The following is a 24802-nucleotide window of genomic DNA, read 5'->3' as shown; positions in this document are numbered from 1 at the left end:
ACATCTGTCTCCTCCTCTAATTCACCTCCTATATACACTACGTGACCAATAGTATGTGGACACCTGCTCTGTCGAACATCTCATTCCAAAATCATGGGCATAAATAAGGAGTTGGTCCTCCCCTTTGCTGCTATAACAGCCTCCAACTCTTCTGGGAAGTTTTTCCACTAGATGTTGGAACTTTGCTCCCGAGTGGCTCAGCGGTTTATGGCACCGCATCTCAGTGCAAGAGGCGTCAATACAGTCCCTGGTTCGAATCCAGGCTGTATCACATCCGACCGTGATTGGGAGTCCCATAGGGCGGCGCACAATTAGCCCATCCGGGTTTGGCCGGGGTAGGCCGTTACGGTGAATAAGAGTTTGTTCTTAACTAGTTAAATAAAGTTTAAATAAATGTTAAATGAAAACAATTCTGTGGGGTCTCCATTCAGCCACGAGCATTAGTGAGGTCGGCGATTAGGCCTGGCTCGCAGTCAGTTCAAATTTATCCAAAGGTGTTCGATGGGGTTGAGTTCAGGGCTCTGTGTTAGCCAGTCAAGTTCTTCCACACCGATCTTGACAAACCATTTCTGTATGGACCTCGCTTTGTGCAATGGGGCATTGTCATGCTGAAACAGGAAAGGGCCTTCCTCAAACTGTTGCCACAAAGCTGGAAATACAGAATGTACGCTATGCTGTAGCGTTAAGATTTCCCTCAACTGGGGCCTAGGCCAAACCCTAGTCCTAGACTGAAAGAGACGAAAAGTATTGTAAACCATAAAAACAGCCTCAGACCATTATTCCCCCTCCACCAAACTTTACAGTTGGCATTCGGGCAGTTAGTATTCTCCTGGCATCCGCCAAACCCAGATTCGTCCGTCAGACTGCCAGATGGTGAAATGTGATTCATCACTCCAGAGAATGTGTTTCCATGCTCCAGAGTCCAATGGCGGTGAGCTTTACATCACTCCAGCCTTGGCATTGCGCATGGTGATCTTAGGCTTGTGTGCGGCTGCGCCGCCATGGAAACCCGACAAACAGTTCTTGTGCAAAGGTTACTTCCAGAGGCAGTTTGGAACTCGGTAGTGAGTGTTGCAACCGAGGACAGACGATGTTTACGCTCTTCAACACTCTGCGATCCCGTTCTGTGAGCTTGTGTGGCCTACCACTTCGCGGCTGAGCCGTTTTTGGTCCTAGACGTTTCCACTTCACAATAACAGCACTTGCATTTGACGGGAGCAGCTCAGGGAGGGCAGAAATTTGCCGAACTAACTTGTTGGAAAGATGGCATCCTATGACTGTGCCACGTTAACAGTCACTGAGCTCTTCAGTAAGGTCACTGTTTGTCTATGGAGATTGCATGGCAGTGTGCTCAGTTTTATACACTTGTCAGCAACGGTTGTGGCTGAAATGGCCTAATCCATTAATTTGAAGTTGAAATATATCTGTATCTATCGGTCTCGTCTAATTCACCTCTTTAGACAGAGCCTTCACAATTGACTTTTTCCACATTTTAATGTGTTAAAGCCTGAATTTATAATAGATTAAATGGACATTTTGGGTAACTGGCCTACACACAATGTCTAATTGTTATTTAGAAAATGTATTAAAAATGAAATTATTATGACAAGCCTAAATAAGTTCAGGAGTAAACATGTACATAATAAGTTGCATGGACTCACTCTGTGTGGCATAAGTGTTTAATATGAGTTTTGAATGACTACCTCATCTCTGTACCTCACACATACATACAATTAGTCTGTAAGTCCCTCAGTCAAGCAGTGAATTTCAAACGGATTCAACCACAAAGACCAGGTAGATTTTTCAATGCCTTGCAAAGAAGGGCACTATTGGTAGATTTAAAAAAAATAATAATTATTAAAAAAAAACAGATATTGAACATCCCTTTGAACATGGTGAAGTTATTAATTACACTTTGGATGGTGTATCAATACACTCAGTCACTACAAAGATACAGGCGTCCTTCCTAACTCAGTTGCTGGAGAGGAAGGAAACCGCTCAGGGTTTTCGCCAGGAGGCCAGTGGTGACTTTGAGACAGTTAGTTTTATGGCTGTGATGAGACAAAACTGATGTATCAACAACGTTGTAGTTACGCACAATACTAACCTAAATTACAGAGTGAAATAAACCTGTACCGATTAGAAAATATTCCAAAACATGCATCCTGTTTGCAATAAGGCACTTAACATCAGTTTCTTGACCGAATCTTTTAATTCTGAGGCTCCGTATCAGAGTGTGCAAATTCTCTCAGTTTCTCGCAGGAATTTGGGACTTGGCTCATTTTCTCAAACCAGATTAGATACATAGCGATTTAAAAAAACATTAAAAGACAAAAATATAATATTAGCAATGTCACTAAGCAAAAGACAAGCAACTACAATGTCAAAACATGATTTTTTTGTCATGTTCAGTACCATTTGATTGATTTTTAAAGACCCGTGAGACTATGGTGTATTGTCATTAGCCAGCTAACTAACGTTGGCATGCTAGCAATGCTAGTGTTGGCTAGCACGCTCTAATATAGTCCAATGGAAACCGATGCAACCCTGCTGGCTACGTGACTAGCTTGATGACCGACCGGTGGTGACCCATTTGAGATTTTAAGGGATTTAATTTGTGCGATTGTGCAGAAAATACTGTTTGATGGGCTAGCTAAGTTAACTAGCAAGGTATACCAGTTATCAAAATTGTTTTATTTTGATCCAAATGAAATGGAAACCGACTTAAACAAATGAACAATGAAAGGTATCTTTCATGGAAGATTCTTTATCCATAAAATGAAGTGGGCAGAGAACAAACTCCTTTTCAATTAGATTATAAATATTGTTTTGAAATGATCAGTAAATGTGAAAACAACAGGCGCAAGACGCACCATAAAGGTATTTGCCAAATTTGAAAATGAATCTCTGTTATACCCCTCCCTGTCTGTTAGGTGTTATAAACTCTTTGTTTGCATGGCAAGACCAGTCAAAGACCGACTCTGGTGTTGTGTCAACATTAAAACGAGAATGGACTGACCCAGGGGACGCAACAACACTGGCACATACACAGATGCAGTTCTCATGCAATTATCAGAGGTTAATAACAGTCAGTACACATACGTTCACATAGCTATGAGCTAGCATGTTGTAAAGTAGTTAGTTACTGCCCTGGCGTCATCTCCAGTATCTTGAGCAAAAGAAAAGAAAGCATATGACAGAATAGCTGTCAATACACTGCATATTAGTCCACAATTTCTCTGACATTTGGCTCGTAGTTCTTGCGCAATAAATAAATGGAGACAGTGTTCATGGATCTAACAAACAGGTAAAGGCCAAACTCACTTAAGTAAAATGGTAGAAATAGGCCTGTTTTTTTTTTTGTGTGTTTTTTTAAAAACGTTGTGGCTGTGGTAACTAGTGATGACTTAGACTTGTCTTGACCCTAGTTACTGCCCTGATGACACAGACAGCTTCATCATCAACAGTAATGTGTGTTATGTTAATTACCCAGCCAAGCAGATACAAGGAGTAGTCATTTTGGTTGTAAAAGTGCATTATCAAAGAGGTTTGTTCTCTCTTTAGAACAAAATGCAATTGACCACTTGGCTGTCTATTGTATCGCCCTGTCACAGGCCCTCCCAGTCAACACCACCTTGTAAGACCGCGGTTCCCGGTTTCACCTGTTGTAAAAATGGGGTCTTGGGAGAGTTTGGAAACACCTACTCATTCAAGGGTTTTTCATCATTTTTACTATTTTCTACATTGTAGAATAATAGTGAAGACATCAACACTATGAAATAACGTATGGAATCATGTAGTAACCAAACAAGTGTTAAAATAAGCAAAGAGAAATGACAGTCCGTTACTTTAAGACATGAAGTTCAGTCAATCTGGAAAATTTCAAGAACTTTGAAAGTTTCTTCAAGTGCAGTCGCAAAAACCATCAAGCGCTATGATGAAACTGTCTCTCATGAAGACCGCCAGAGGAAAGGAAGACCCAGAGTTACCTCTGCTGCAGAGGATAAGTTCATTAGAGTTACCAGCCTCAGAAATTGCAGCCCAAATAAATGCTTCCGAGTTCAATTAACAGACACATCTCAACATCAACTGTTCAGAGGAGACTGTGTGAATCATGCCTTCATGGTCAAATTGCTGCAAAGAAACCACTACTAAAGGACACCAATAAGAAGAAGAGACTTGCTCGGGCCAAGAAACACGAGCAATGGACATTAGACCGGTGGAAATCTGTCCTTTTAGTCTGAGTCCAAATTTGTGATTTTTGGTTCCAATCACTGTGTCTTTGTGAGATGCAGAGTAGGTGAATGGATGATCTCTGCATGTGTGGTTCCCACTGTGAAGCATGGAGGAGGAGGTGTTTTGCTGGTGACGCTGTCTGTGATTTATTTAGAATTCAAGGCACACTTAACCAGCATGGCTACCACAGTATTCTGCAGCGATACGCCTTCTCATCTGGTTGTGGGTCTGCAAAATTAAGCAAATGGGATTGAACTCATGACAAAGTTATGTTTCGACATTATAGTGGCTGTTGATGTTTTGGTTTGTGTTTTTTTAGTGAAATTGCAAATATTTTATTATTGTCATTTTAACTCTGATTTAACTACCGGTATGTATCTATTCTAATCTGGTTACGGCATGAGAAAATTCATCAAGTCCCAAATTCACACAAGATACTGCAAGATTTTACTCACTCACGGATACAGAGCCTCGGAAATAAAAGGTCTGTTCACAGATTAGGAGCCACTCCCTAAAAAGAAACAGACACTGGGGAGACAAATTCACCTTTCAGAAGGACAACCTTAAACACAAGGCCAAATAAACACTGGAGTTGCTTACCAAGGCAACGTTGAATGTTCCTTGAATGGCCTCGTTACCAGTTTTGATTTAACTAGATTTTTGGCCTTGAGAATCTATGGCAAGACTTTTTAAAAAAATGGGTGTCAAGCACTGATCAGCACTTGGAATAATTTTAAAAAGAATATGCAAATATTGACCAATCCAGGAGTGCAACTCTCTAGGAGATTTACCCAGAAAGACTCACTGCTTCAATCACTGCATTGAAAGGTACATTGAAAATGTATTGACTCAGTGGTGTGATACTTTGTATTTCATTTTCAAACATTTCTAAAAACTTGTTTTCACTGTGTTTGTGTGATATATATATATATATATATTTTTTTTTTTACCATTTTGAATTCCGGCTATAACATGACAAAACGTGGAATAAGTCAAGGGGTATGAATACTTTCTGAAAGCACCATCTAGCCAATGAAGAGAACATACTATCCATCCTCCTGAAGTGCTGACCTGCTGCACCCTCGACAACCACTGTGATTATTATTATTTGACCCAGCTGGTCATTTTATGAACATTTGAACATCTTGGCCATGTTCTGTTATAATCTCCACCCGGCACAGCCAGAAAAGGACTGGCCACCCCTCATAGCCTGGTTCCTCTCTAGGTTTCTTCCTAGGTTTTGGCCTTTTTCTAGGGAGTTTTTCCTAGCCACCGTGCTTCTACACCTGCGTTGCTTGCTGTTTGGGGTTTTAGGCTGGGTTTCTGTACAGCACTTTGAGATATCAGCTGATGTAAGAAGGGCTTTATAAAATTAATTTGATCCCTTGTCTCGCTAACTATTCACTGTCATGCAAATTACCCTAAAGAGTGACCGGCGGCTAACCAATTAATGGTTAACTGTTAGCATCCCAAAGGGGGAATAGTTAAGACTAACTAACTTGAACTTAGATTCACAGAGATTCTATGGGTTGATCTACTAATCTGTCCCCCCCTTCCGGCCCTGCAGGAAATGGAGCCAGGGTGTGGAATGCAGCTGTGTGTGACGTTCCCCCAGGACGAGAGCATTAACTTGTTTCAAGTTATTCATAAAATGCGACACAAGAGGAGGATGCCTTCGGAGCCGCGCTCTCGAGGACGCCCGCCGCACAGAGAGCCCACCCGAGGCGACCCGGGAAGGTTAGACATTGTTATTTAGACTGCTAGTGAGCTCTTGTGATGACGGAGCGGTTCTGATATGATCATCTAACCGTCCTTCCCAGAGTTCTCTACTCTCATCACATCCCCACGAAGAAGGGTACCTGAAATCCTCTGGTCTGCTGCCTAGGACTGTTTACAGCAGCTCTGAGGAGGATAGATCTATCTATCTATGGCCCAGCGCTAACCACGGTGTCACTATGGCCCAGCGCTAACCACGGTGTCACTATGGCCCAGCGCTAACCACGGTGTCTCTGCGGCCCAGCGCTAACCACGGTGTCTCTGCGGCCCAGCGCTAACCACGGTGTCTCTGCGGCCCAGCGCTAACCACGGTGTCTCTGCGGCCCAGCGCTAACCACGGTGTCTCTGCGGCCCAGCGCTAACCACGGTGTCTCTGCGGCCCAGCGCTAACCACGGTGTCTCTGCGGCCCAGCGCTAACCAGGGTACTAGTAGTTTGAGTCTGGTTTGTTTCTGTCTGCACGTGGTGGTGATGTGTAAAGAAACCGGTTTTAATTTGGGGGTCTTGATCTTTCCCTGTACTGAATAGTCTCAATTTAAACCCCCTCACTAGCTACTTATTAAACCACCAATGTTTTAGTTGAGTTTATACACACTTTTCAATAGTCCATAGGTTCACTGCTTGAATGCATTTCTCTAGGTTAGTTGTTTTAAATTGGTTCCCACAGTATTTTCTTTCTATCCTGGGGAGATGAACCTAGTCATGTAAGGGGACTTGGGAACCTAGTCATGTAAGGGGACTTGGGAACCTGGTCATGTAAGGGGACTTGGGAACCTGGTCATGCAAGGGGACTTGGGAACCTAGTCATGTAAGGGGACTTGGGAACCTAGTCATGTAAGGGGACTTGGGAACCTGGTCATGTAAGGGGACTTGGGAACCTGGTCATGCAAGGGGACTTGGGAACCTAGTCATGTAAGGGGACCTGGGAACCTGGTCATGCAAGGGGACCTGGGAACCTGGTCATGCAAGGGGACTTGGGAACCTGGTCATGCAAGGGGACCTGGGAACCTGGTCATGCAAGGGGACCTGGGAACCTGGTCATGCAAGGGGACCTGGGAACCTGGTCATGCAAGGGGACCTGGGAACCTGGTCATGCAAGGGGACCTGGGAACCTGGTCATGCAAGGGGACTTGGGAACCTGGTCATGCAAGGGGACCTGGGAACCTGGTCATGCAAGGGGACCTGGGAACCTGGTCATGCAAGGGGACCTGGGAACCTGGTCATGCAAGGGGACCTGGGAACCTGGTCATGCAAGGGGACTTGGGAACCTGGTCATGCAAGGGGACCTGGGAACCTGGTCATGCAAGGGGACCTGGGAACCTGGTCATGCAAGGGGACTTGGGAACCTGGTCATGCAAGGGGACCTGGGAACCTGGTCATGCAAGGGGACTTGGGAACCTGGTCATGCAAGGGGACCTGGGAACCTGGTCATGCAAGGGGACCTGGGAACCTGGTCATGCAAGGGGACCTGGGAACCTGGTCATGCAAGGGGACCTGGGAACCTGGTCATGCAAGGGGACTTGGGAACCTGGTCATGCAAGGGGACTTGGGAACCTGGTCATGCAAGGGGACCTGGGAACCTGGTCATGCAAGGGGACTTGGGAACCTGGTCATGCAAGGGGACCTGGGAACCTGGTCATGCAAGGGGACTTGGGAACCTGGTCATGCAAGGGGACCTGGGAACCTGGTCATGCAAGGGGACCTGGGAACCTGGTCATGCAAGGGGACCTGGGAACCTGGTCATGCAAGGGGACCTGGGAACCTGGTCATGCAAGGGGACCTGGGAACCTGGTCATGCAAGGGGACCTGGGAACCTGGTCATGCAAGGGGACCTGGGAACCTGGTCATGCAAGGGGACCTGGGAACCTGGTCATGCAAGGGGACCTGGGAACCTGGTCATGCAAGGGGACCTGGGAACCTGGTCATGCAAGGGGACCTGGGAACCTGGTCATGCAAGGGGACCTGGGAACCTGGTCATGCAAGGGGACCTGGGAACCTGGTCATGCAAGGGGACCTGGGAACCTGGTCATGCAAGGGGACCTGGGAACCTGGTCATGCAAGGGGACCTGGGAACCTGGTCATGCAAGGGGACCTGGGAACCTGGTCATGCAAGGGGACTTGGGAACCTGGTCATGCAAGGGGACCTGGGAACCTGGTCATGCAAGGGGACCTGGGGACCTAGTTGGTCGTCGGTCAGTCGGTCATTGCCCCCCCCCCCAGACTGGACTGAGGAAATTCATGTTGTTAAACCTTAACTTCATCAGGAATGAATGTCATCTGTTGGCAGTTAGGTGGTTAGGGAAACCTAAAGGACTAGGACAGGAGTGTTTCCATACCCCGACCTAAAGGACTAGGACAGGAGTGTTTCCATACCCTGACCTAAAGAACTAGGACAGGAGTGTTTCCATACCCCGACCTAAAGGACTAGGACAGGAGTGTTTCCATACCCCGACCTAAAGGGCAGGAGTGTTAGTTAGGAGGAGACCCAGAGGCAGAGTGATACAAACCCACCTCTTTCCCTTTTTAAGGCTTTAATGAACTGAGAATGACACCACAAGGAAGGGAAGGTCTAAGCCAAAGAGGGTCGGTCACTTTTTGGTTTTATAAAACGTCCGAAGTGAAGCTCATCCTGCGTTTTTGTTTTTGTTTTGATTGCAATGGACTGACTCAATCAGCCCCTTTGCCCTCTCAGCCAGGCCCCTCCTTGTCATGTATTTGTGGCTGTAGACCCTAAACCATAAGATGGACTGTCTATATGAACTTCTGATTACTTAACCAGCAACGGTAACACAACTACAAGAAAGCGGTATGTTACCATTTTAACCAGCTCTTACTAATTTACCTGGTGACAGTTAACTCTGCTGTTTAATTTTTTTACATTTTAACTGTATCTGGTTGATTTTTAATTGAACAAGGTGTGGCGTTTCAGTGCGTACATTGTTTTATGTTGATGGCTAGTCAGAAGCAGTGACTATGTACGGGATAATCAACTCAGGGCTTTATGGACTTACATTATTTTCCAGAGAACGTATAGAGCCCCGAGTCGATTATCCCTTTTATACCATGGCTATATAGAAATGTCTTCCAACATCCACTGAAGTAGCTAGCACGTTTACTGGATAGTTACAGTAGTTGCCGTGGTAACCAAACACTCGCTAGTTTAGCTAACCAAACCATCAGTACTAGCTTGCTATTACGAAAATGGAATTCAACACTAACAATACTGTTTTCAATTCAACTTTTACTTACAAAAAACAGCTCAAACAAAATATGTAAGAATTAACTATAGCCATTGAATTCCACCATGCAAATATACTGTGCGTTATAGGGAAATAATGCACGCTCTAGAATGCCCTTCAAGCCAATCAGAAAGGAGTATTCAACAATGCCATGATATAAATTGGTTTAATTGTTATATTGATTGGCTAGTCAGAAGCAATAACTATACTGGTTTAATGCAGAGAATACAGTTTCTAGCTCGTTGTTGGATAACGTAGAAATGTACTAAAACTGTCACAAGAATTTTCATAATAATCAGGCAAAGACTCGGCTTATTCAAAATATTAGTACCGTTTATTCAGAGGACGTTCTGAAGTCCTCTATACAAAGACATCCATTTTATAGCTGCACACAAACAGTAGGTATCCTAATCACATACTTCCACACCAACAGTAGGTGAGTTTTATCCTTCTCCGTAGTTCTCACCACTGTGTATCATCACCCAGCCGACAGGTCCATTCCCCCGAGATTAGGGAAACCTTGAGAAGTACTCCCTATGCTCTCATAGGTTCCTCAGAGGCCTAGCCAGGTCGGTCCAAACACAGTTTTAATTGTTCTACGTTATTTTCCTTCGGCCCCCACGTACAAGTTCAAATGCTAAGCTACGCCTTGCTCAGACAGTCTGTGTTTTTCCACTATACAGATACATTGTTTAACCTAATTCTGACTAAAACTACACGCATCATCAAATTATAATTTTATGATTCTAATCAATTTCATACAATTATAAGGTTTCAGAGTGGAATTATTTAATCATTATCTTTCAACATTTAAATTATTTTATAAAAAACATGGGCCAACTCCCAAAGATGGATGCCAAGGAGGTAAATAACAGATGCCCCAAACCTCTTTTTTTTAAATTTTTTTTATTTAAAAAAAAATATCTAACAAGGATGTACCTCAAGAGTTAAGCTACTGTAAACATCATGCTTAAGCTGCATGGAACTAACTGGTGAATTAGCTGCATGGAACTAACTGGTGAATTAGCTGCATGGAACTAACTGGTGAATTAGCTGCATGGAACTAACTGGGGAATTAGCTGCATGGAACTAACTGGGGAATTAGCTGCATGGAACTAACTGGGGAATTAGCTGCATGGAACTAACTGGGGAATTAGCTGCATGGAACTAACTGGGGAATTAGCTGCATGGAACTAACTGGGGAATTAGCTGCATGGAACTAACTGGGGAATTAGCTGCATGGAACTAACTGGGGAATTAGCTGCATGGAACTAACTGGGGAATTAGCTGCATGGAACTAACTGGGGAATTAGCTGCATGGAACTAACGGGTGAATTAGCTGCATGGAACTAACTGGGGAATTAGCTGCATGGAACTAACGGGTGAATTAGCTGCATGGAACTAACTGGGGAATTAGCTGCATGGAACTAACTGGGGAATTAACTGTCTACAAGCAGTAAAATGTCATTGAGAATATAATGGGTGATAGTCTGCTCAGTATAACTGTCTACAAGCAGTAAAATGTCATTGAGAGTATAATGGGTGATAGTCTGCTCAGTAGAACTGTCTACAAGCAGTAAAATGTCATTGAGAGTATAATGGGTGATAGTCTGCTCAGTAGAACTGTCTACAAGCAGTAAAATGTCATTGAGAGTATAATGGGTGATAGTCTGCTCAGTAGAACTGTCTACAAGCAGTAAAATGTCATTGAGAATATAATGGGTGATAGTCTGCTCAGTAGAACTGTCTACAAGCACAAGTACAGGGCCACTGGGATGTTGTGCTGTATCTGTTATAGGGCCACTGGGATGTTGTGCTGTATCTGTTATAGGGCTACTGGGATGTTGTGCTGTATCTGTTATAGGGCTACTGGGATGTTGTGCTGTATCTGTTATAGGGCTACTGGGATGTTGTGCTGTATCTGTTATAGGGCTACTGGGATGTTGTGCTGTATCTGTTATAGGGCTACTGGGATGTTGTGCTGTATCTGTTATAGGGCTACTGGGATGTTGTGCTCTATCTGTGATGTTATAGGGCTACTGGGATGTTGTGCTCTATCTGTGATGTTATAGGGCTACTGGGATGGGATGTTGTGCTGTATCTGTGATGTTATAGGGCTACTGGGATGTTGTGCTGTATCTGTTATAGGGCTACTGGGATGTTGTTAGGGCTACTAGGATGTTGTGCTGTATCTATGATGTTTTAGGGCTACTGGGATGTTGTGCTGTATCTGTTATAGGGCTACTGGGATGTTGTGCTGTATCTATGATGTTATAGGGCTACTGGGATGTTGTGCTTTATCTTGTGTTTCCTTGTCTCAATTGTTTGCCTAATTCATGTAGGGGTCGGCCAGAGGAAAATGCCATTCACAACAGGAAACGGCCGAGGATTGATTATCCAGCAGAGTTCCCACAGAGACCAGGTTACTATTACTACCATATGAATTGGTACAGTATGAAAATGATCTATGTCCCTAATGTCACCCTATTCCCTATATAGTGCACTACTTTAGACCAGAGCCCTATGGAACCCTTTTCCCTATATATAGTGCACTACTTTAGATCAGAGCCCTATGGAACCCTTTTCCCTATGTAGTACACTACTTTAGACCAGAGCCCTATGGAACCCTATTCCCTATATAGTGCACTACTTTAGACCAGAGCCCTATGGAACCCTATTCCCTACATAGTGCACTACTTTAGGCCAGAGCCCTATGGAACCCTATTCCCTGTATAGTGCACTACTTTAGACCAGAGCCCTATGGAACCCTATTCCCTATATAGTGCACTATTTTTGACCTGTGCCCGCCCACCATTTGGGCACATAACTACTTATTGTATTGGGTACAGTTTGTTGTTTATTATAAGGACAGGAAATGCCAACCCGATGGTCAGCCATGAGCAGTAGGTCTGCTGTGTTAGGAACAAACCATGGTGCTGAAAGTCGTCGTTTATCAAACACTTCTACATTCGTTACTAAATTATGCCGTACGTAAATTATTGGGATTTGTTTAACTGTTGCACACTATATATATATATATATATATGTATATATATGTATGTATATATATGTGTTTTCATTGATAATTCAGAGCCATATTATATTTGTAAGGGCGTGAACGAGCACCAGAACCCCTGCCTGAAATTCTCCATATACTCTGGTAACAAAAACGCCCTCCGTTCACCCTCTGTGGTAACAAAAACACCCTCCGTTCACCCTCTGTGGTAACAAAAACACCCTCCGTTCACCCTCTGTGGTAACAAAAACGGCCTCATTTGCTGTATGGTTTGTACATGTTGGAAGGGGGCCATGATCGTTCAGATAAAGTGCAATGGCAAATTTTGATGACATTTTTGTAGAGCTGTGGGCAGAATGTTGTCGTATTTTTCAATTATTCTGTTCAAACCATTTAAAGTAAATACAACAGCCCACGCTGTGAAAAATTACAATGATTAATTGTTCAATATTTCGTTTTATCAATTGATGTTTCTATGGCCTGCCTTGGTTTAGGCTCTGAGATCAATAGATTGATGTTTCTATGGCCTGCCTTGGTTTAGGCTCTGAGATCAATAGATTGATGTTTCTATGGCCTGCCTTGGTTTAGGCTCTGAGATCAATAGATTGATGTTTCTATGGCCTGCCTTGGTTTAGGCTCTGAGATCAATAGATTGATGTTTCTATGGCCTGCCTTGGTTTAGGCTCTGAGATCAATAGATTGATGTTTCTATGGCCTGCCTTGGTTTAGGCTCTGAGATCAATAGATTGATGTTTCTATGGCCTGCCTTGGTTTAGGCTCTGAGATCAATAGATTGATATTTCTATGGCCTGCCTTGGTTTAGGCTCTGAGATCAATAAATTGATGTTTCTATGGCCTGCCTTGGTTTAGGCTCTGAGATCAATAGATTGATGTTTCTATGGCCTGCCTTGGTTTAGGCTCTGAGATCAATAGATTGATGTTTCTATGGCCTGCCTTGGTTTAGGCTCTGAGATCAATAGCTTGTGTTTCTATGGCCTGCCTTGGTTTAGGCTCTGAGATCAATAGCTTGTGTTTCTATGGCCTGCCTTGGTTTAGGCTCTGAGATCAATAGATTGATGTTTCTATGGCCTGCCTTGGTTTAGGCTCTGAGATCAATAGATTGATGTTTCAATGGCCTGCCATTATTATAATCCCGGTGCGTCAAACACCTGTTTTTTGTGATTTGCCGTCAACTTCAAAATGTATAAATACCTTTGCTTTGGACAGCTGGTGCTCACAAGGTTTGGAGTATTTGTGTGTGTGTGTGCACGCACCTCGATAAATGTGGCCACGGGAAATAAACAGAAAATGGTGGCCGACGTTCTGCGGTCAGAGGTGATTGGACGGCCACCTGCTGCGCATGGCCAACGTTGGTGTTGGTCTGTCTTGTCCTTTTATTGGTTAACAGGATCTGAACGATAGAACGTGGTCTTGAAAACTACTTGGAGTTTCAAATGAAAGCTCAGTGGATCCATTCATGCAACCATATGGACAAAAGGTTGAATCCAGATGAACGATTGTCTACTGTTACAACTATGTGTTACTATGGGTACAAGTGACTGAATGCTGTCTGAATGTCTACTGTTACAACTATGGGTTACTATGGGTACAAGTGACTGACTGCTGTCTGAATGTCTACTGTTACAACTATGGGTTACTATGGGTACAAGTGACTGACTGCTGTCTGAATGTATACTGTTACAACTATGGGTTACTATGGGTACAAGTGACTGACTGCTGTCTGAATGTATACTGTTACAACTATGGGTACAAGTGACTGACTGCTGTCTGAATGTCTACTGGTACAACTATGGGTTACTATGGGTACAAGTGACTGACTGCTGTCTGAATGTCTACTGTTACAACTATGGGTTACTATGGGTACAAGTGACTGACTGCTGTCTGAATGTCTACTGTTACAACTATGGGTTACTATGGGTACAAGTGACTGACTGCTGTCTGAATGTCTACTGTTACAACTATGGGTTACTATGGGTACATGTGACTGACTGCTGTCTGAATTGCATTTCATATGATACTATGGTATTTGGTGTTGTAATGTTTTCCACTCTTTGGGTTGGTATTGTTATTAATCAGAGTGTGCGATATATAAAACCATAATGTTAAGTAGTATATTATGTATTCTTTGACGTGTGTGTTCATAAGTACCTATTCAAGATCGTATTGACTACTGGTGACTGACTATATCAGGACCGAACATTTAGGAAACCAGAGCTAGTGTCTCTACTGGTGACTGACTATATCAGGACCGAACGTTTAGGAAACCAGAGCTAGTGTCTCTACTGGTGACTGACTATATCAGGACCGAACGTTTAGGAAACCAGAGCTAGTGTCTCTACTGGTGACTGACTATATCAGGACCAAACGTAGAGAAACCAGAGCTAGTGTCTCTACTGGTGACTGACTATATCAGGACCAAACGTAGAGAAACCAGAGCTAGTGTCTCTACTGGTGACTGACTATATCAGGACCAAACGTAGAGAAACCAGAGCTAGTGTCTCTACTGGTGACTGACTATATCAGGACCGAACATTTAGGAAACCAGAGCTAGTGTCTCTACTGGTGACTGACTATATCAGGACCAAACGTTTAGGAAACCAGAGCTAGTGTCTCTACTGGTGACTGACTATATCAGGACCAAACGTAGAGAAACCAGATCTAGTGTCTCTACTGGTGACTGACTATATCAGGACCGAACGTAGAGAAACCAGAGCTAGTGTCTCTACTGGTGACTGACTATATCAGGACCAAACGTAGAGAAACCAGAGCTAGTGTCTCTACTGGTGACTGACTATATCAGGACCAAACGTTTAGGAAACCAGAGCTAGTGTCTCTACTGGTGACTGACTATATCAGGACCGAACGTAGAGAAACCAGAGCTAGTGTCTCTACTGGTGACTGACTATATCAGGACCGAACGTAGAGAAACCAGAGCTAGTGTCTCTACTGGTGACTGACTATATCAGGACCGAACGTAGAGAAACCAGAGCTAGTGTCTCTACTGGTGACTGACTATATCAGGACCGAACATTTAGGAAACCAGAGCTAGTGTCTCTACTGGTGACTGACTATATCAGGACCGAACATTTAGGAAACCAGAGCTAGTGTCTCTACTGGTGACTGACTATATCAGGACCAAACGTAGAGAAACCAGAGCTAGTGTCTCTACTGGTGACTGACTATATCAGGACCAAACGTTTAGGAAACCAGAGCTAGTGTCTCTACTGGTGACTGACTATATCAGGACCAAACGTAGAGAAACCAGAGCTAGTGTCTCTACTGGTGACTGACTATATCAGGACCGAACGTTTAGGAAACCAGAGCTAGTGTCTCTACTGGTGACTGACTATATCAGGACCAAACGTAGAGAAACCAGAGCTAGTGTCTCTACTGGTGACTGACTATATCAGGACCGAACGTTTAGGAAACCAGAGCTAGTGTCTCTACTGGTGACTGACTATATCAGGACCAAACGTTTAGGAAACCAGAGCTAGTGTATTTTTGTAGACAGAGAGGTGTTACATCGGGACATACTCGCCAGTCAGTGAATCAGCTTCTCTCTCTTCGTACAGGCTTTACACTGGACCCTCGCAACCCGCCAGTTGACCGGTAAGTACCTCACAACAGACTCACCTTTGACCCCAAATCTAAACCCTAGCCCATAGGCACTTGTGTAGCTTGGAGAGGATTGGGTAGGGTATAAGCAATACAGTAAACCTTTCACCTGGCCTATCAGGCCAAGACAAAGCTGGCACCATATTGCTTCCATCAACCCAGTCCTCTTAGTGCTCCACAAGTGACAAGTGGTCGATTTTAGGGCACGTGGTTCCTCTCCACCAATCATTCCCAAGTCTTCTTCTTTCCACCAATCATTTCCTTGCCCTTCCTCTCTCCACCAATCATTCCCAGCCCCTTGCCCTCCCCCAACCAATAATCAGTCCATTTTTCCCCAAGGCGATTCCCCACTGGAGTGAGGAGAGATGTTTTTCTCAATGGGGTGAGTTCAGGGGCACCCTGCTATTGATTTCAGTTATATTAAACTGTCATTGATATTAACATGTGGTTAATTTGATCCGCAGTCCTATTGATAGTAACATGATGTGGTTCATTTGATCCCCAGTCCTATTGATGGTAACATGATGTGGTTAATTTGATCCCCAGTCCTATTGATAGTAACATGATGTGGTTAATTTGATCCCCAGTCCTATTGATAGTAACATGTGGTTAATTTGATCCCCAGTCCTATTGATAGTAACATGTGGTTAATTTGATCCCCAGTCCTATTGATAGTAACATGATGTGGTTAATTTGATCCCCAGTCCTATTGATAGTAACATGTGGTTAATTTGATCCCCAGTCCTATTGATAGTAACATGTGGTTAATTTGATCCCCAGTCCTATTGATAGTAACATGTGGTTAATTTGATCCCCAGTCCTATTGATAGTAACATGTGGTTAATTTGATCCCCAGTCCTATTGATAGTAACATGTGGTTAATTTGATCCCCAGTCCTATTGATAGTAACATGATGTGGTTAATTTGATCCCCAGTCCTATTGATAGTAACATGATGTGGTTAATTTGATCCCCAGTCCTATTGATAGTAACATGATGTGGTTAATTTGATCCCCAGTCCTATTGATAGTAACATGTGGTTAATTTGATCCCCAGTCCTATTGATAGTAACATGTGGTTAATTTGATCCCCAGTCCTATTGATAGTAACATGTGGTTAATTTGATCCCCAGTCCTATTGATAGTAACATGATGTGGTTAATTTGATCCCCAGTCCTATTGATAGTAACATGATGTGGTTAATTTGATCCCCAGTCCTATTGATAGTAACATGATGTGGTTAATTTGATCCCCAGTCCTATTGATAGTAACATGATGTGGTTAATTTGATCCCCAGTCCTATTGATGGTAACATGATGTGGTTAATTTGATCCCCAGTCCTATTGATAGTAACATGATGTGGTTAATTTGATCCCCAGTCCTATTGATAGTAACATGATGTGGTTAATTTGATCCCCAGTCCTATTGATAGTAACATGATGTGGTTAATTTGATCCCCAGTCCTATTGATAGTAACATGATGTGGTTAATTTGATCCCCAGTCCTATTGATAGTAACATGATGTGGTTAATTTGATCCCCAGTCCTATTGATAGTAACATGATGTGGTTCATTTGATCCCCAGTCCTATTGATAGTAACATGTGGTTCATTTGATCCCCAGTCCTATTGATGGTAACATGATGTGGTTAATTTGATCCCCAGTCCTATTGATAGTAACATGATGTGGTTAATTTGATCCCCAGTCCTATTGATAGTAACATGTGGTTAATTTGATCCCCAGTCCTATTGATAGTAACATGATGTGGTTAATTTGATCCCCAGTCCTATTGATAGTAACATGTGGTTAATTTGATCCCCAGTCCTATTGATAGTAACATGTGGTTAATTTGATCCCCAGTCCTATTGATAGTAACATGTGGTTAATTTGATCCCCAGTCCTATTGATAGTAACATGTGGTTAATTTGATCCCCAGTCCTATTGATAGTAACATGTGGTTAATTTGATCCCCAGTCCTATTGATGGTAACATGATGTGGTTAATTTGATCCCCAGTCCTATTGATAGTAACATGATGTGGTTAATTTGATCCCCAGTCCTATTGATAGTAACATGATGTGGTTAATTTGATCCCCAGTCCTATTGATAGTAACATGATGTGGTTAATTTGATCCCCAGTCCTATTGATAGTAACATGATGTGGTTAATTTGATCCCCAGTCCTATTGATAGTAACATGATGTGGTTAATTTGATCCCCAGTCCTATTGATGGTAACATGATGTGGTTAATTTGATCCCCAGTCCTATTGATGGTAACATGTGGTTAATTTGATCCCCAGTCCTATTGATAGTAACATGTGGTTAATTTGATCCCCAGTCCTATTGATGGTAACATGATGTGGTTAATTTGATCCCCAGTCCTATTGATGGTAACATGATGTGGTTAATTTGATCCCCAGTCCTATTGATGGTAACATGATGTGGTTAATTTGATCCCCAGTCCTATTGATAGTAACATGATGTGGTTAATTTGATCCCCAGTCCTATTGATAGTAACATGATGTGGTTAATTTGATCCCCAGTCCTATTGATAGTAACATGATGTGGTTAATTTGATCCCCAGTCCTATTGATGGTAACATGATGTGGTTAATTTGATCCACAGTCCTATTGATAGTAACATGTGGTTAATTTGATCCCCAGTCCTATTGATAGTAACATGATGTGGTTAATTTGATCCCCAGTCCTATTGATGGTAACATGATGTGGTTAATTTGATCCCCAGTCCTATTGATGGTAACATGTGGTTAATTTGATCCCCAGTCCTATTGATAGTAACATGATGTGGTTAATTTGATCCCCAGTCCTATTGATAGTAACGTGGTTAATTTGATCCCCAGTCCTATTGATAGTAACATGATGTGGTTAATTTGATCCCCAGTCCTATTGATGGTAACATGATGTGGTTCATTTGATCCCCAGTCCTATTGATAGTAACATGTGGTTAATTTGATCCCCAGTCCTATTGATAGTAACATGATGTGGTTCATTTGATCCCCAGTCCTATTGATAGTAACATGATGTGGTTAATTTGATCCACAGTCCTATTGATAGTAACATGTGGTTAATTTGATCCCCAGTCCTATTGATAGTAACATGATGTGGTTAATTTGATCCCCAGTCCTATTGATAGTAACGTGGTTAATTTGATCCCCAGTCCTATTGATAGTAACATGATGTGGTTAATTTGATCCCCAGTCCTATTGATGGTAACATGATGTGGTTCATTTGATCCCCAGTCCTATTGATAGTAACATGTGGTTAATTTGATCCCCAGTCCTATTGATAGTAACATGATGTGGTTCATTTGATCCCCAGTCCTATTGATAGTAACATGATGTGGTTAATTTGATCCACAGTCCTATTGATAGTAACATGTGGTTAATTTGATCCCCAGTCCTATTGATAGTAACATGATGTGGTTCATTTGATCCCCAGTCCTATTGATGGTAACATGTGGTTAATTTGATCCCCAGTCCTATTGATGGTAACATGTGGTTAATTTGATCCACAGTCCTATTGATAGTAACATGATGTGGTTAATTTGATCCCCAGTCCTATTGATAGTAACATGATGTGGTTCATTTGATCCACAGTCCTACAACGATTACATGAGAGAGTTCCACCACACCATTGGGCAGCCTCCTCCTTGGCAAGGAATGGTATGTTAAAAATGATTTAGAATGTACATGTTACATGTTCTAGAATCTACAGTAGATGCTAAATGTTCTAGAATCTACAGTAGATGCTAAATGTTCTAGAATTGGTCATTGGGCCCGAATCGGGCCCTTTGTCCCTAAGCAATTTGTATGTCTAGTCCTAAATGTGGGACTTGGTAAAAAAATGTCCATCTGACGCTAGTGGTAATTTATCATACCATCCTGGTCAGCAGCATACCACCCTGCATCCCCTACAGGCTTACTTCTGAAGCTAGGCAGGGTTGGTCCTGGTTGGTCCCTGAATGGGAGACCAGATGCTGCTGGAAGTGGTGTTGGAGGGCCAGTAGGAGGCACCCTTTCCTCTGGTCTAAAAAAATATCCCAATGGCCCAGGGCAGTGATTTGGGACATTGCCCTAAGTAGGGTGCTGTCTTTCAGATGGAACGTTAAACGGGTGTCATGACTCTGTGGTCCCTAAATATCCCATGGCACTTAACGTAAGAGTAGGGGTGTCAACCCCGGTGTCCTGGCTAAATTCCCAATCTGGCCCTCATATCATCACGATCACCTAATTATCCCCAGTTTACAAAATGGCTCATTCATCCCCCTCTCCCGTGTTGCTATAAATGAGAATGTGTTCTCATTCAACTTTAAAAATGTTTTTAAAAAAAGGGTCAAATAAAATATCAATCTCCCTCTTGCCTTCATTATGTGCTTTCAGTAAATTGACCTGATGTCTAACTATGCTCAATCTGAATGACTGATAGCGCGTGATCTTCATCTAGATTGGTTGATTGCCAGTATCTGATGGTATGAAAGATATTTGTACTGTGCTAAATCGTTCTCTGCTGAGAATTAAACTCGCCCCAGCTTTTCACCCTGAAATCTACTATTTACATATTATTCTAACAAATTTCCCCTACATAAAGGAGGAGATCCTTCTGACTTCGTTTATTTGGAATTTGGACGGTAGTTATCTTGCCTTTTCCAAAGTTTTAGAATCTCTGGCCAACTGATACCTAAGAACTTCTTTCTTTCTCCACTTCCTCTATTCGTAATGTGCACCAATCCGGTTTTAGACTTGGACATAGCAGTGTTTCAGCTGCTTGTTTCAGATCAGTGTCTGTACTGTATAAACCTGTCAGCAACGGGCGTGGCTGAAGTAGTCCAATCCACTCATTTTTGAAGGGGTGTCCACATACTGCTGTGTGTGTATATATAGTGTTGATACATCTCTATCTAGTTTCATATATCTACATCTCTATGGTTTGATAAATAAAAAGAGAAAAATGCAGCTAAACGAAAGACCTGATTGGTCGAAACAGGTTGCCGTATGCGACCTTCTGTAATATAATAGGCTGATCTGCTCCTACACTGACCACTTTATCTACCTGCCATTCAGGGGACTTTTTTTTCCCACTGACCTGTTCATCCATTAATTGTATAAATCTAATAAGATGCTCCTTTTTGTCTGTAGGCACAGTACCCTGGGATGGAGCAGCAACCTCACCACCCGTTCTACCAGCACCATCCTCCTCCTCCCCAGTCACACCCACCCTATGCTGGGCAACACCCTGTACCACACGAAGCCCGCTTCAGAGAACCTGTACCACACGACGCCCGCTTCAGAGAGAAGAGACTTGTCCGCTCCTATAGCTCCAGCGTGGTAAACGCTTATTTCTGTCTGCTCTGATGTGATTTACTTGTTTTAAAAGAGGACATTCACACTTGGAGGGCAGTGGAAGTTGATTTAAAAACGCAACAGAAAATGACAAATGAAGACTTAAGGGCTGAATTAATTACTTTTAGTTTTTTTTATCAATATAAAGAAGAGCTTTTATCAACTTCCACTGAGTGGCTGGATATCCTCGTCACTTCAGTTTGGAGCGAGATGGTGTCGGTGTTCCCCTCATGCACCTTGTATGGAGCGAGATGGTGTCGGTGTTCCCCTCGTGCACCTTGTATGGAGCGAGATGGTGTCGGTGTTCCCCTCGTGCACCTTGTTTGGAGCAAGATGGTGTCGGTGTTCCCCTCGTGCACCTTGTATGGAGCGAGATGGTGTCGGTGTTCCCCTCATGCACCTTGTTTGGAGCGAGATGGTGTCGGTGTTCCCTTGTCTTTTGTAGTGACCACTTGTTTTGCCATACGACACAACTGTGGAAATGTTTCATTTAGTTACAATACAGGTGTTATGAGTAGTTTGCTCCACTGAGCTCGTACTTGATAGGTGTCCAGTGCCCAGCCTACCCAACAGAAGGACTGTGCATTACCCATTCACATATCAAATGTTCACTTCAATGTGTTAATGTCCAGAGGGGTGAGTTTTTAACTAGTGAACACCACATCTCTCTCCCTCTGCAGCATGACTATGATATGCGCGTGGATGACTTCCTGAGACGGACCCAGGCCGTGGTGACCAGTCGCCGCAGCCGTCCGCGGGAACGAGACAGGCAAAGGGAGCGAGAACGGCCCAGAGATGCCCGCCGGGACCGAGATCGTGGACGCGACCGGGAGAGAGACAGGATCAGGGACAGGGAGAAGGAGAAGGAGAGGGGGCACTACAGGAGATAATCAGGGACTAAAATCAAACAGCAAATCCTCTGCAGTAGTTTATTTTACCGCGTTTCCTTTTTATAAATAAGCTGTGTCTTTTTAAGTGATTGTGTACTCTTGTTTTTTTTTTACCGTTATGTTGTCAAGTCATCCGCTCATGTGTATCATTAAAGCAGTGTAACTGAGCAAAGGCAGTACCAGGAGAAAGGGGTTTGGAGCGTCAAACTATTGCAGATGTTTATGTTCGTTTGTTTTAGTTTCTTCCTGAGACCCAGACAGACAGTAATGACTTTTTAACTGTTTTTCATGCCACATTGTGTTTTTGTGTTGTTCATAATTGTACCTGGTTCACATTTAAGATGTTACTACTTCAAGGGGTGTAATTGAGTTGTACTGAATCTGTTGTAGTAAATCTCTTTTGTTTCCTGGTCTTTTTAGTTTCAAGACGTTTCATTTTTTCTTCTAGTGTTTTTAACCGGTCCAGAAGCAAAAAGCAATATTGTCTGTCTAGATCTTGATTTTCTGAAGTTTAAATCCAGACTCTAATCAGTGCTGTAAGGCGACGAGAGAATGTTTGCTTGGGGGGGGAGGGAAAAAGTATGTTTTGAAGGTCTGTTTTGTACAACAAAAATACTGTGTATTTTACTACTGTCGTCAGTTGATAAGTAAAAGACTGGTCTGGATTGATTCACTTTACAGAAACTGTTTTTACTCAGAACTGAGTATATTTTTTTAAGGCATTCAAACCTTTATGAAACCAGTCATAACACCTTTGTGTGTTGAAGTATAATAAAACGCTTTACATCACGATGAACATCGTAATCAATGGTTCGTATATATACTGATAGGGGGCGCTGTGTCGTTTGTGTATATATACTGATAGGGGGCGCTGTGTCGTTCGTGTATATATACTGATAAGGGGCGCTGTGTCGTTCGTATATATACTGATAGGGGGCGCTGTGTCGTTCGTATATATACTGATGGGGGCGCTGTGTCGTTCGTGTATATACACTGAAAGGGGGCGCTGTGTCGTTCGTATATACACTGATAGGGGACGCTGTGTCGTTCGTATATATACTGATAGGGGGCGCTGTGTCGTTTGTGTATATACTGATAGGGGGCGCTGTGTCGTTCGTATATATATATACTGATAGGGGGCGCTGTGTCGTTCGTATATACACTGATAGGGGGCGCTGTGTCGTTCGTATATATATACTGATAGGGGGCGCTGTGTCGTTCGTGTATATATACTGATAGGGGGCGCTGTGTCGTTCGTATATATACTGATAGGGGGCGCTGTGTCGTTCGTATATATACTGATAGGGGGCGCTGTGTCGTTCGTGTATATATACTGATAGGGGGCGCTGTGTCGTTCGTGTATATATACTGATAGGGGGCGCTGTGTCGTTCGTATATATACTGATAGGGGGCGCTGTGTCGTTCGTATATATACTGATGGGGGCGCTGTGTCGTTCGTGTATATATACTGATAGGGGGCGCTGTGTCGTTCGTATATATACTGATAGGGGGCGCTGTGTCGTTCGTATATACACTGATAGGGGGCGCTGTGTCGTTCGTATATATACTGATAGGGGGCGCTGTGTCGTTCGTGTATATATACTGATAGGGGGCGCTGTGTCGTTCGTATATATACTGATAGGGGGCGCTGTGTCGAAGCCACCGTACCTCCATCTTGGCACTTGGCACTCCCTCACCCTTTATAAAACATCTATTTTAATTTATTACAGACACCTGTAAGGGTGTAAAGTGACCCAGTGTAGAAAGCCTAGTGGTTAAGCGCGTTGAGACAATAACCGAAAGGTCGCTGGTTCGAATCCTCGACCGGGCAAGGTGTAAAAAAAAAATTATAATAATCTGCCTTTGAACAAGTCAGTTAACCCCCAACAACAACTGCTCCCCGGGTACCGATGTCGTGGATTAAGGCAGCCCCCCCCCCCCACACCTCCCTGATTCAGAGGGGTTGGGTTAAATGCTGAAGACATTTCAATTCAACACATTGTTGTGCAACTGACGAGGTATCCCCAATTGACGAGGTATCCCCAACTGACGAGGTATCCCCAACTGACGAGGTATCCCCAACTGACTAGGTATCCCCTTTGTCTCTGTGTGACAGAAGTGTTTGCGGTGCTGCTGGTGGAAACGTCATTTCGCCTAGTCATCCTTTTAAAGCAGCCTTCAGGTATGGGTGTTAATGGTGGGTCGCGACGTGTCAGAGTAAATGTATAATTTCATTAATTACTGGAATTTGATTTGGCCAAGTGCATCTGCGGTCTTTCTGCTCTTAGCAGCAGTCTCTGCGCTTAGCCGCGGTCTCTCTGCAGCGGTCGCTTAGCAGCGGTCTCTGCGCTTAGCAGCGGTCTCTCTGCGCTTAGCAGCGGTCTCTGCGCTTAGCTGCGGTCTCTGCGCTTAGCAGCGGTCTCTCTGCAGCGGTCTCTGCGCTTAGCTGCGGTCTCTCTGCAGCGGTCTCTGCGCTTAGCTGCGGTCTCTCTGCAGCGGTCTCTGCGCTTAGCTGCGGTCTCTCTGCAGCTGTCTCTGCGCTTAACAGCGGTCTCTCTGCAGCGGCCGCTTAGCAGCGGTCTCTCTGCGCTTCACAGCGGTCTCTGCGCTTAGCAGAGGTCTCTGCGCTTAGCCGCGGTCTCTCTGCAGCGGTCG

At 43.5% G+C, this 24802-nt stretch overlaps 1 protein-coding gene across 4 annotated transcripts in view; it reads left to right on the top strand.

Moving 5' to 3' along the window:
- LOC110536768 (YTH domain-containing protein 1) overlaps positions 1-22943 on the top strand; it is a 41839-nt gene extending 18896 nt beyond the window's left edge. For 3 of the 4 annotated variants that reach the window (XM_036936752.1, XM_036936754.1, XM_036936751.1), the window contains 7 exons: positions 5804-5973; positions 11575-11672; positions 15860-15896; positions 16242-16284; positions 19515-19580; positions 21054-21242; positions 21938-22943. In XM_036936752.1, the coding sequence (XP_036792647.1) occupies positions 5804-5973; positions 11575-11672; positions 15860-15896; positions 16242-16284; positions 19515-19580; positions 21054-21242; positions 21938-22147 (813 nt within the window). In that variant the 3' untranslated portion in view covers positions 22148-22943. The remainder of the gene's footprint in view (positions 1-5803; positions 5974-11574; positions 11673-15859; positions 15897-16241; positions 16285-19514; positions 19581-21053; positions 21243-21937) is intronic. The other variant, XM_036936753.1, reaches the window with a different exon arrangement.
- The last annotated feature ends 1859 nt before the right edge of the window (positions 22944-24802 follow it).

Source organism: Oncorhynchus mykiss, chromosome 12 (genome assembly GCF_013265735.2).
Source record: "Oncorhynchus mykiss isolate Arlee chromosome 12, USDA_OmykA_1.1, whole genome shotgun sequence".
Classification (NCBI taxonomy): domain Eukaryota; kingdom Metazoa; phylum Chordata; class Actinopteri; order Salmoniformes; family Salmonidae; genus Oncorhynchus; species Oncorhynchus mykiss.
This window is presented reverse-complemented; position numbering and strand designations above follow the sequence as displayed.